This window comes from Ambystoma mexicanum, chromosome 4p (assembly GCF_040938575.1).
Source record: "Ambystoma mexicanum isolate Mex_15411 chromosome 4p, UKY_AmexF1_1, whole genome shotgun sequence".
In the NCBI taxonomy this organism is placed as follows: Eukaryota; Metazoa; Chordata; class Amphibia; order Caudata; family Ambystomatidae; genus Ambystoma; species Ambystoma mexicanum.
This window is the reverse complement of record NC_090927.1, coordinates 150547293-150559582: the sequence shown is the minus strand read 5'-3', so window position 1 is coordinate 150559582 and position 12290 is coordinate 150547293. Positions and strand designations below refer to the sequence as shown.

At 43.7% G+C, this 12290-nt stretch overlaps 1 protein-coding gene and 1 pseudogene across 1 annotated transcript; both read right to left on the bottom strand.

Annotated features, from left to right (window-relative positions):
- Positions 1-3454: 3454 nt before the first annotated feature.
- On the bottom strand, positions 3455-4555 carry LOC138452800 (zinc finger protein 345-like). Its single transcript, XM_069605143.1, has one exon. It carries the CDS (start codon positions 4553-4555, stop codon positions 3455-3457), a length of 1101 nt encoding a protein of 366 aa, XP_069461244.1.
- A 47-nt stretch (positions 4556-4602) lies between these two features.
- LOC138452799 (sodium/potassium-transporting ATPase subunit alpha-1-like) lies at positions 4603-5565 on the bottom strand (annotated as a pseudogene).
- Between the last annotated feature and the right edge of the window lie 6725 nt (positions 5566-12290).

Sequence of the window (12290 nt, the reverse complement as noted above, 5' to 3'; positions counted from 1 at the left end):
CATTCTCCTCCTACTTGACCTGTCCGCAGCCTTTGACCTGGTAAACCACAGGATACTTTGCCAACACCTTGCCCTAGCTGCTAACTTCTCGGCCAATGCCATAAAATGGATCAAATCCTTTCTATCCAACCAAACCATGAGAGTCTTCTCTACATCTGCGGCTGCCCCCTAGCCCCAGTCACCTGTGGAGTTCCCCAAGGCTCCTGTGTCTCGCCAACATTGTATAATGTGTTCACCAAGCCACTTTTCGACCTCCTAGACAAATTGGGAGTCACGTTTACCAATTATGCGGACGACACCCAATTACTTCTTTCCATCCAAGGCAACCATGACACCGACTCCAACCTACTTAACAAAATGTACCTTACCATTCAAGCCTGGATGGCACAACACGAGCTCTGTCTTAATGACGGGAAAACTGAACTACTCATCATTGGTAGTCAACCTAAGCTCAATAATCTACCTCAATCCCTTTACCATTGACAGCAACATTATCAAGGTAGCAAAAGAGGTAAAAACATAAGGAGTTGACCTGGACTCCTCACTCTCCCTAACAAGACATGTCAAAGCAATTGCGACAGCAGCTGCCTGCACTGCCAAACTAATCAATGCCAGCAGACCTTTCTTTGCCACTGACAACTGTACCACCCTTGCCAGAGCCCTCATTCTGTCAAGGATTGATTACTGTAACTCCCTCTTTGCAGGCTCCAAACTTAACAGGCACTTAACATCCTGAAAAAAAACACATATCCTCAGCCAGGCGGAATATCCACTGGCTGCCGGTTTGAGATCGCATCACCTTTAAAACTATCAAGAACTCACAAATGCCTGTCCAATAGCGCTCCGATCAATCTCGCCAGACAAAACTCCAAAGCGCATTTTAACAGACCCACCCGATCAGCCTACTCCTGCCACCTGGCCATCCCAAGATTTAGATGACAAAAAAACGGAGGATGCAGCTTCCCGCGATTGCGGCAAAACAATGGAGTTCCATGTCTCTGGCCCTGAGATCAGACCCTTCCCTACTGGTCCTTCCTCAAAAACCTCAAAACCTGGCTCTTCTCCCAAGATACATAGAAGTGATCCTCCTCGAGCTTCAACAACTATGTCCTAACCTGTCTGCATTCGATACAGAAAATATAACAACATGGCCCACTGGATTCAGGATGACAATATTCTCGTTGTTTGTTCCAAAATACAAAAATACAATATATTTTTTATCTGAATCTATACAAGCAATGATTATACAATAGTTTTCTGGCTCACAATCATTTATCCCATCACACATTCATACACACACTCTCATATACGAAATCTCTCTTAGCTTCTCATAAAGGTGACATCACATATATCACCATCTACAACAGTCCAGTCGGTTAACACAATATTCTGTGTCCCTTTCTTCAATACAGTCGCGTTTAGTTAGATATTTTATCTCGTCTGGTTTAATAGACAAAGGATTTAGAACCACACCTTATGATTTTAATCCGGCATGGTTAGTGTCAGTCGCCATGGTAACATGACTGGGCTCCTATTTTCTTGACATCCATAATATGATCCCAGGTTGCATATAACTGGGGCTGGTGGACTACAAAACCACTTGTAATCAAGGCAAAAATGATTGTTATATTGGGCATCATTCACCATAATCACGTGACAAAGCTCCTAATTTGTCTAGGGGCGTTCCTTCTCGCCCTTGCAGCATTGTCCCGGGCTAGATATAATGTGTAGGTTGGTCCATATTTAGTGCTTTGTGAAGTGAAGTAGGTGGAGTCACTCAGTAGTTTCCTGAGACTACCTATTTGTTATGTATCGATTGTGATCTTCCTTTTCTTATTTCTTTACTCATCTCCCTGTTTTCATGCCCTAATACATAATGTGATGGGCATATTCTACTTTTTTAAATTCATTATCTTTATCTCAGTTGTCCCACCTCATGTGATGTTACCCAGTGTTGTACTTCACTACCGAAGCTATCACAGTCCATATATGATGTCATTTTCATGTTTACCTTATTTTTTTATGATACGATTATTCCACTCGACAGAGACATTAAGTCCCCGCCGTACTGTGTCCAATGTGTATATCCAGCGTTGCTCTATACGGTGCAATGTTGTTGCCATGTCCCCACCCCTAGTCTGTGGTTTTATAGATTGTAGTCCAAACCATTTCAAATCTGTATCCTTATGGTTCAGTCGTACAAAATGGTCTATCAGAGGCTTGTCCGCCACTTTATTCCGTATGCAGGACCTGTGTTCTGATATCCTCTGTTTCACCTCTCAGGTGTTGTGTTTTTTTTTTTTTAACAGTCAATTTTTTTATTATTTCAGATTCAGAGTTATGCATTAAGAACGAAAAACTTCGAGTTAGATACAAAAAAAGAGAATATAAAGAAGACATACTGGTTACATCACTTAATGAAGGTCGAGCAGAGATCATGGAAAAAGTTGACACATGAGAAACAACGTAGACATGCTCCTAGCTTAGTGTATATACCTACATGTTCGAAACAAAACAACCTTATCAAAAAATAATTTGGAAGAATTGGAAAATATTTGAATTTGACCCAGTTATGTTAAAGTAATTAGCAAACTATGACTAGAGTCAATCTTCACTGAATATGTTGGTTAGGGCAGTAAGCCCAATTGGAATTTCAGTAACTTCAGAAGGCAAGGCACCTCACTTGTGCAACACGTCATTACTGTAATAATATATATATAAGGTGGACAGCATTCTACACCCTTACTCTCGTAACAGTTTAAGATGGAACCATTCATCTACGTGTGATGCAGCGGATGTCATTTCCTAGACACTCTACATGAAATCACACAAATTAAATGTATTTTGGAGAAAGTTCAAGTAACATTAAGAGGAGGTTATTTAAATTGGTTACTAGTTAGGAAGGACATTTCTGGATTAAAAATGTGGATTCTCTTATTCCTAGAGAGAGATTAATTGAGAATGCTACTTAACTTGCTTTTTTTTTTTAATAATGAAGAACTTTACATCAGTTGAGGACTATATATTTCATTCATTATTTTGCTAAGAATTTCGGTCTTTTGTTCGGATTTAGTGAAGTGTATTGATGCAAATTATATAAAGACTTACATCGTCATATGCATCATTACTTGGTATAAACTATGTTTTCAAGTACATGTTATTACCACATTATGTTTGCGAATAAAAGGAAATTATTGTAATTTTCTCTGACTGCATCCAAGATGGATGAAATATGGACCGAACAAGGTTTAAAGGTTAGCGGTTCAGTGTGAGTGGTGCCATATCTGGGCGTAACGTGTTTGTTAGTGACTTTTCTAACCGCTATTTATATACAAATGATTAAGAATCCATGTTTTATACCCAACAAACTACAGGAAGAACACAACAATGACCACGTTCTGCAATGCATTTCTAGGTGATGTTATCTGGATATTGTTTGTATTTGATATTTATCCTAAGTGTTAATAGAGGGTTCGGGGGTTATTGAATCTTTACATGCACTGTGTGTACTCTTGTGCATCTCGGCAGTATGAATTCTTTGATGGCTGATCAGATTTGAGCGGTCACTGAAACTCCTCTTGCACTCGGTGCATTGATAGAGCTTGCCCCCAGTATGAATTCTCTGATGGCTTCTCAATGTTGAGAGGTCACTGAAACATTTCGTGCACACCTCGCATTGATAGGGCTTCGACCCAGTATGAATCCTCTGATGGATTCTCAGAGCTGAGGAGTGGCGGAAGCTTTTCCTGCACTCAGAGCATTCGTAGGGCTTCCCCCCAGTATGAATCCTCCGATGACAGCTGAGGTTTGAGTGGCAGCTGAAGCTTTTCTGGCACTCGCTGCATTCATAGGGCTTCTTCCCAGTATTAATCCTCTGATGACAGTTCAGGGCTGCAGAGCTGCTGAAGCGTTTTGGGCACTCTGTGCATTGGTGGGGCTTCTCCTTTACATGGATTCTCAGGTGGCAGCTCATGGCTGAGGAGCAGCCAAAGCTTTTCTGGCACTCTTTGCATTGATAGGGCTTCTCCTTCATATGGATTATCTGATGGCAGTACAATTGAGATTTCAGAATGAAGCTTTTCTCACAGTCAGTGCATTGGTATGGTCTCCCCCCAGTGTGGATACTCTGATGCTCGGACAGCGCTGAGCTCTGAAGGAAGCTTTTTTCACACTCCACACACTGGCATGGCCGCTTTTCAGTGTGGATCTCCTGATGCTGGTACAGACGTGACCTATAAGCAAAGCTTTTCCCACACTGAGTACATTGGAATGGTCGCCCTCTAGCGTGGGATCTTTGGTGTTGCCGCAGATGGGACATTAAATTGAACTGCTGATCACATACGGTGCCCTCGGAGGGATTTTCACTGGTGTGGATCATGTGATGCCGGATAAGACTTGACTTGCGAGTGAAGTTTTTGTCACAATCCATACACTTATAGGGTCTCTCACCTCTGTGGGATCTCTTGTGCATGATTAGACCAGGTCTATTATCGAAGCTCTGCCCACAGGCGCTGCAGGTAAATGCTTTCTCTTTCGGGTGGATCCTCATATGCATCATGAGTTGGGCGTGCTCAATAAAGCTCTGCTCGCAGTCTGGGTATGTTATACGGTTTGTTGGCAGGCTCTCAATTTTGGTAAATGCTCCATTATCTGCAGGACTTCCGGTCTCTGATTCATGGGACTCCATGGAACAGACGTCACCCTCCTCTTTAATGAACACCTTGGCAAAGGTTGCGATATCAGCTTGTCCTGGTACTTGTTGGTGGAGTTGAAGGGTATCTCGGCTACTTTGGTGTTTTTCTCCCTCATGTCTCACACAGAGCCGCAGCACAGCTCTATGCACTTTAGAAGAGCCGATTCGGACGCATCGCCAGCAACTACTCTCTTAAGAATAGGCGTGTTATCTTGGCCAGCCTGGAAAACTGCGCGGTTGCACAAGCCAGCCACACATGCCAGGGCCACCCAAGTGGGAGGGCTTTTGTCAAATGAAGCGCTGCTCTGGTTCTCGGTCCTGTCCGCTTCGTGGATCTGGTTGTCGAACCACATGTGTGCCACAGTCATTTGGTTCTGGGTGAGCGTCCCGGTTTTGTCAGAGCAGATGGTGGAGCCCAGGGTCTCCACGGCTTCCAGGTTCTTCACCAAGCAATTCTTGTGCGCCATTCTTTTGGCTGTGAGGGTCATGCTCACCGTGACAGTGGCCAGAAGACCCTCTGGGACGTTGGCCACAATGATCCCGATGAGGAAGATGACCGCTTCCAGCCAGCTGTACTCCAGGATGAAGAAGCTGACCCCCAGGAAGACCGCCAAACCAGTGATGAGGTGGATGCAGTGCTCGATCTCAATGGCGATCGGGGTGTGGCCCCCTTCCAGACCAGACGCCAAGGTGGCGATGCGCCCCATCACTGTGCGATCACCAGTGCTCTTCTGATGGAGCTCATCCAGGCTCAGCTTGTGCTCTTCCATCGCCACTTCCTTCTTCAGCTCATCCTTGTCCCGCTCCTTCGCCGCCTTCTTTCCCTTCCTCATCTTTGGGGCATTTTCTGATATGGCAGCAGGTTCATACATCTCGCCCGGCCTGTGTCTGGAAGAGGTCAACGATAAGTCTCACATTGAGAACGATGAAAACAATAAGGACCACCACGAGAAGGAGCACTAGGAGCCCGACAGCCAAGTTCATGTACCTATCAAAGCGTCTTACACGAAGATAAGTAAAAGCGCCGGCTCTTGCAGCGTTTCTGGCCCTCCTGCGCTTACTAGGCATTGTAAAGTGCCTCTCAGGTGGTTTTACCAATATATATCAGGTCGCATGGACATCTGATAATGTAGATCACATCTTTTGTCAAACAATTGGTGTGATTTCTTAATTGCCAGCACGTTGTCCCATAGTTAAATTCATACCTTTCTTCTGTCATGGGGCAGGCAGCACAGTTGCTGCACTAGTGGTGGCCTGTTACTGTTGGTAAATGTTAGGGAGAATTTTCCAGAATGGCTAATTTCCCTTACCTACTGAGTCCCTCAGCAGCTTTGCTGAATTTCTAGGATTTATTTTTTTCACCTGGTAAGAGTGTGAGCCTTTTTTCCCACACTTACGTGTGATTTGCTGTGTGTGTTTTACATTTTTGTGTTTATAGACTGTGGAGTCATACCTACTCCATAGGCATCATCTTTTTTACTGTGTGTCACACAGCACTGTTAGTGCAGTGACACAGGGTTGCCTTTTCAGATTTCCCACTTTAAACTCCATTTTCTGGGACTGACTACTGTCTCCCAGAACATGTACAGTTGCCATTGACTTTATTAGTCCTTTTAAATTCACAGACCCAGTACAAGCTATCTTCCATAGAGTACTGGAAAGGGTTAATAGTTATCCCTTTTTGTCTGTCTCTCATGGAACATTATTTTGTTCCCCTTTCTTTAAGATTTGGCTGGTGGCAGTGGTACCTACCATTTATTTCCTACCGCGGACTATGAAAATAGCCTTGGTGCTGTTTTAGGCTATGTTAGTAGCCTCGAACTTTAATCCGCTGGACCCATTTTCAATTAATTTGGTTCCGGCTGGGTTTATTCGCCATTTCTTTTTGTAAAGGTTTTTCTCGTGTTTTACCAGGTTTGGTTCCTTTGTTCACCGTCCTTTGGCGGGCTTCTGCACAGAAGCCCTCCTAAGGTGCCTGAGAGTCTAGGTAGCCAGGATGTGAAGGAGGGGTTTTAGGCCACCCACACAGGGTCTCCTTGGAGTACCAAGTCACAATCTTGTTTGATTGGCTAGGTGACTGCCCTGCCAGGACAGCCACACTGCTGTGTAGTTGACAGCCAGGCTTTGTGAGTGGGGGAAAACTGCATAAAAAGCAGGTCTCTGGGACTTGGAAGGCAGAGTCGCCACTGGATCGAGAGAACCGAAGAGAAGCTGAAGGAAGAGGACTACTGCAACTACTGAACCTCCCGGTGAAGCCCTGCAGCGGGTCCGAATCTCCTACACTTCGATGACAGAGAAGATCTGCAAGGAATCTTCTTCCCTTGAGCTGGTGGGACCAACCAGTTCGCCAAACACCAAGCAAGGCCTCCCTCCCCTGGTCAAATTGGCTGTGCATCGCTGCAGTGAACCAGATAGCCAGGAAGACCGGAGCCTGTTTGGGTTTTAAGGAGCACACCTTTCATTTGTCGCTTTGCTCTGCTGCTGGTTTCTTCCTTGGGCAGTGCAGGACCCTCTAGTCTTCCTCCTTCTTGTCAGTACGACAGTCACTTTAGGAACCGTGAGCCTGCAGGACCTGCCAGGAACTTCTGCCTCAGCTACAGCATTCTTCTTCTACTAAGGTACTGATCAAATCCGGTTGTTCATTCCGTCTGACCGTGGTGAAAGTGTTTGAAATCTTTTGCTAATCCGAGGGCTTGTCCTTCTCTACTCTTTTAAGTAACTTTTCTTCCGACCAACTTCGTTTCGAACTCTTGGCAAAGACTTAACCGCAAACTACTCTGAACTGTGTGATCCTCTGAAAAGACTCTGAACCATTAACATTGGCCCAGGCCTATTGATTTTGAATCCTAGTTGAATGTTGCTGCCAGAAAACCTGCTTTCATTTTGCTAAAAACGAACGTTTTTCTATTCTGCATCTTGCAGAAACTGCGAGCCATCCAGGTGCTTTTGCTTACGTGAGGTCGCTTCCTGGAGGAGGCGGGACCCGTGCAGCACACGTGCTCATCACGTGACCTTACCAGCTACAAAGCACAGAGGCAACCAGCCGAGCGGCAAATGCTGCTGCCAGAAAACCTGCTTTCATTTTGCTAAAAACGAACGTTTTTCTATTCTGCATCTTGCAGAAACTGCGAGCCATCCAGGTGCTTTTGCTTACGTGAGGGCGTTAAGCCCGGCGGGGTCAAGGGCGCTGGCTGTTGTGCGGCTGTTGCGCGAGGGTGGCGCAGTCTACCAACTCAACATCGGAACTGAGACGGAACCTGTTCCATCCAGCATCAGACGAAGTGGTATTGAGGTAAGGACCCATACCATAAAACTCTATTAGTATAATACACTCAGGATTCTACCTGAGACTGCGGGTTACTATTTCCTTTGATCACGGTAGGATCGTAAAACAGGTTTCGCAGCAAACATACATTTCTGATCCCCGACAAGGAATAACTGATATAGTATCAAGATATATAAATCCTTGGCAGCAAGCGCCTCTGTCCGCAGAAAGTCTCTATTCTATTTAAGTTATATGAAATACTTCTTGACACACTCTCCCTAAAACTCTACTCTGATAAACAATATATACATTACAGACTGTCTACCAACTAAACAACAAGCTGAATGAGACTTCGCAGCACAAAAGAAATGGAAGGGGCAGGGGATGGATCTTATTTAAATCAAAACGATGAAGCAAGCACACCAACTATTCAACATGCTCAGGAGAACGTAAACTTAAACACCCCGTTGCAAGTCCAAGTACTGGTACATGCTGAAGAAATCCATAGCACACCAGTAAAAAGTCCAACAGAGAAAAACCTACATGTTGCTATAATGCAAAATTGGAAGCGGGGGTTGGAATATACCATCACAACAAAAAGGATGCAAAGTAAAATAGAAATTTTTGTCATTCATTTGGTTCTGGGTGGGCGTCCCGGTTTTGTCAGAGCAGATGGTGGAGCCCAGGGTCTCCACGGCTTCCAGGTTCTTCACCAAGCAATTCTTGTGCGCCATTCGTTTGGCTGTGAGGGTCATGCTCACCGTGACAGTGGCCAGAAGACCCTCTGGGACGTTGGCCACAATGATCCCGATGAGGAAGATGACCGCTTCCAGCCAGCTGTACTCCAGGATGAAGAAGCTGACCCCCAGGAAGACCGCCAAACCAGTGATGAGGTGGATGCAGTGCTCGATCTCAATGGCGATCGGGGTGTGGCCCCCTTCCAGACCAGACGCCAAGGTGGCGATGCGCCCCATCACTGTGCGATCACCAGTGCTCTTCTGATGGAGCTCATCCAGGCTCAGCTTGTGCTCTTCCATCGCCACTTCCTTCTTCAGCTCATCCTTGTCCCGCTCCTTCGCCGCCTTCTTTCCCTTCCTCATCTTTGGGGCATTTTCTGATATGGCAGCAGGTTCATACATCTCGCCCGGCCTGTGTCTGGAAGAGGTCAACGATAAGTCTCACATTGAGAACGATGAAAACAATAAGGACCACCACGAGAAGGAGCACTAGGAGCCCGACAGCCAAGTTCATGTACCTATCAAAGCGTCTTACACGAAGATAAGTAAAAGCGCCGGCTCTTGCAGCGTTTCTGGCCCTCCTGCGCTTACTAGGCATTGTAAAGTGCCTCTCAGGTGGTTTTACCAATATATATCAGGTCGCATGGACATCTGATAATGTAGATCACATCTTTTGTCAAACAATTGGTGTGATTTCTTAATTGCCAGCACGTTGTCCCATAGTTAAATTCATACCTTTCTTCTGTCATGGGGCAGGCAGCACAGTTGCTGCACTAGTGGTGGCCTGTTACTGTTGGTAAATGTTAGGGAGAATTTTCCAGAATGGCTAATGTCCCTTACCTACTGAGTCCCTCAGCAGCTTTGCTGAATTTCTAGGATTTATTTTTTTCACCTGGTAAGAGTGTGAGCCTTTTTTCCCACACTTACGTGTGATTTGCTGTGTGTGTTTTACATTTTTGTGTTTATAGACTGTGGAGTCATACCTACTCCATAGGCATCATCTTTTTTACTGTGTGTCACACAGCACTGTTAGTGCAGTGACACAGGGTTGCCTTTTCAGATTTCCCACTTTAAACTCCATTTTCTGGGACTGACTACTGTCTCCCAGAACATGTACAGTTGCCATTGACTTTATTAGTCCTTTTAAATTCACAGACCCAGTACAAGCTATCTTCCATAGAGTACTGGAAAGGGTTAATAGTTATCCCTTTTTGTCTGTCTCTCATGGAACATTATTTTGTTCCCCTTTCTTTAAGATTTGGCTGGTGGCAGTGGTACCTACCATTTATTTCCTACCGCGGACTATGAAAATAGCCTTGGTCCAAGTCCAAGTACTGGTACATGCTGAAGAAATCCATAGCACACCAGTAAAAAGTCCAACAGAGAAAAACCTACATGTTGCTATAATGCAAAATTGGAAGTGGGGGTTGGAATATACCATCACAACAAAAAGGATGCAAAGTAAAATAGAAATTTTTGGGGGGAAAAAGCGACATAAAAGCCATAGTGACATCGAAGGTGAATCACTCATTCTTTGGGAAGACCCAAGGAATCCACAAACCCCCACTTCCAGCACAGAAATACACACGATATCAACAAATCTGGAAAAAGAAGGCCCTGTATGCCAGGAGGAGGACAATGCCCGAAAGCTTACAGCCAACAACAAATGTCACACAGCTTTTTCAGGGTCAAAGGGAAACAGACATAAAAAACGATGAGAAAGCACAAACAAACGTAAATGCAGATACATTGAAAGCCTTGAATTTTGTTCTTAGCTCATTGGTTTCAGTCTTTGAGATGCTAAAAGGAGAGGTTCAATCGCAAAATGGGACATTGCTAGAAATAACAAAAGAAATTACACTCTGCGATTCCACTTTAGTGGGTTTGGTGAATGCTATTAACACAAAATTGAGCACCCAAATTCAGGCCTTAAACCTCGAGACTGTAAAGCAAGGACTCGATATCTCATCCATCCAGCAATCATTGAAAGAAAAAAATGAAACCTGAGAACAAAACAACAGACTGCTGCAAGAGGTTCTATCAACTTTGAAAGGACATTCGTTCCCAACCCAAAAAGAAAAAACTCCACAAAAAATCCAGGAATACTCACTTGATGATTCGCCACTTTCGGACTCCATAATGGAAGAATTTCTAAGACTCGCAACGGTACTAGAGGAAGACGCAGATGTTGGGAAAAACACACAAAAAAAAAAAGAATGTGAAAATCAAAAAAACATTCAAACGGGACAAACACAAGAATGGCAAGAACGAGGAGAACAAACATCAAGAGGGAGAAGGAAAAGAAGGAATCGCCTTGCAAAGAGAGAGAGATCCAAATCTATACAACCTAGAGGAAAAAGGAAACATAACAAAGGAATGAATTATAACAAAAACAGAAAAGAGAAAGGAAACGCACAAGAACGAATGCGATCAACTGGCCCCTCACAATGGCACAAAAAAAAAAAAAATCTAATACGGAAAAGGTGAATCAGAAATGTAGGACTGAAGTTTCTCCAAAGACCAAATCAATTGAAGAAAAACAATTGGATGACATAGCTTTAATAACAAAAGCAAGTATTGGTTTGCAAACGGAGGAGGAGATAGGGCAAAAGGACAACCTAAAAAAGAAAATCATAGAGGCTGAAAAGGAACTGAAACAGCAACTAAACCTGGAGAAACTACCAGCAGAAAATAACCTAGATGCACAACATCAAAAAGAGACTACAGCGAAAGCAGTAAAATGGGCTCCTATTTTCATTAAAAAAAACCTGCAGCCTGGAAAAAATAAAGCTAGTGGTAAAACCATTGCCATAGATCAATATAAAAACATGAAAATTGCCCCAATTTTCTTATTAAAGAAGCAAGTGGCCACCAAGGAATTTAGTTCAATTCTTTCTAAATCATCGGCCTCAACAAATACGATGGGAAAAAACATACCTGAAGTAAATGATGATAAAACTCAAAATGGAGAAGGAAAATTTGTTAGGCTTGACATCCTTACACATCACGAGGAAAACAAAGTAGGCTCTCAACACTCCTCTGTAACATGTGATCAACCAATCCAAAATACATCATTGGAAAATAAAATCCAAAGGGTTTGGTTGAGACTACGATCAAACCATGGGCGCCACAAAGCCTTAAATCGGGGTGTGATTTTAGATATAATACAAAAAACTGCAAATCTTCACTCCTTCAAATCTAAAGACATCGAGAGCGTGAAATTCCCACTGTCAACTGACCCATTTTTGGTTGAACTTCTCTTGTCCTCTAAGAATGCAAAATATTACATTCTACAAAATTCAGTTGAACTAGAATCCTACGGGCTAGAAGTCTCATGCAATGACAGGGAAAGCGACGTTATGGGTAAACAACACAACCCTGTACATTCAATCAAAGGAAAAATATCTCAAAATGAGGCGATTCTCATAAAGAAAGGAAATTCAGAAAAAGATTTCAAAGAAAAAGACAACACTCTTTTGCTCCTCCCAGAAATACTGACAGGAGTATTACAGAAATTGGGCCTGGGCACACAACGACTTTAGAAGGAACAATGTAAATATCTTTAGTTGGAATACAAGGGGCTCTAGTGTCATTA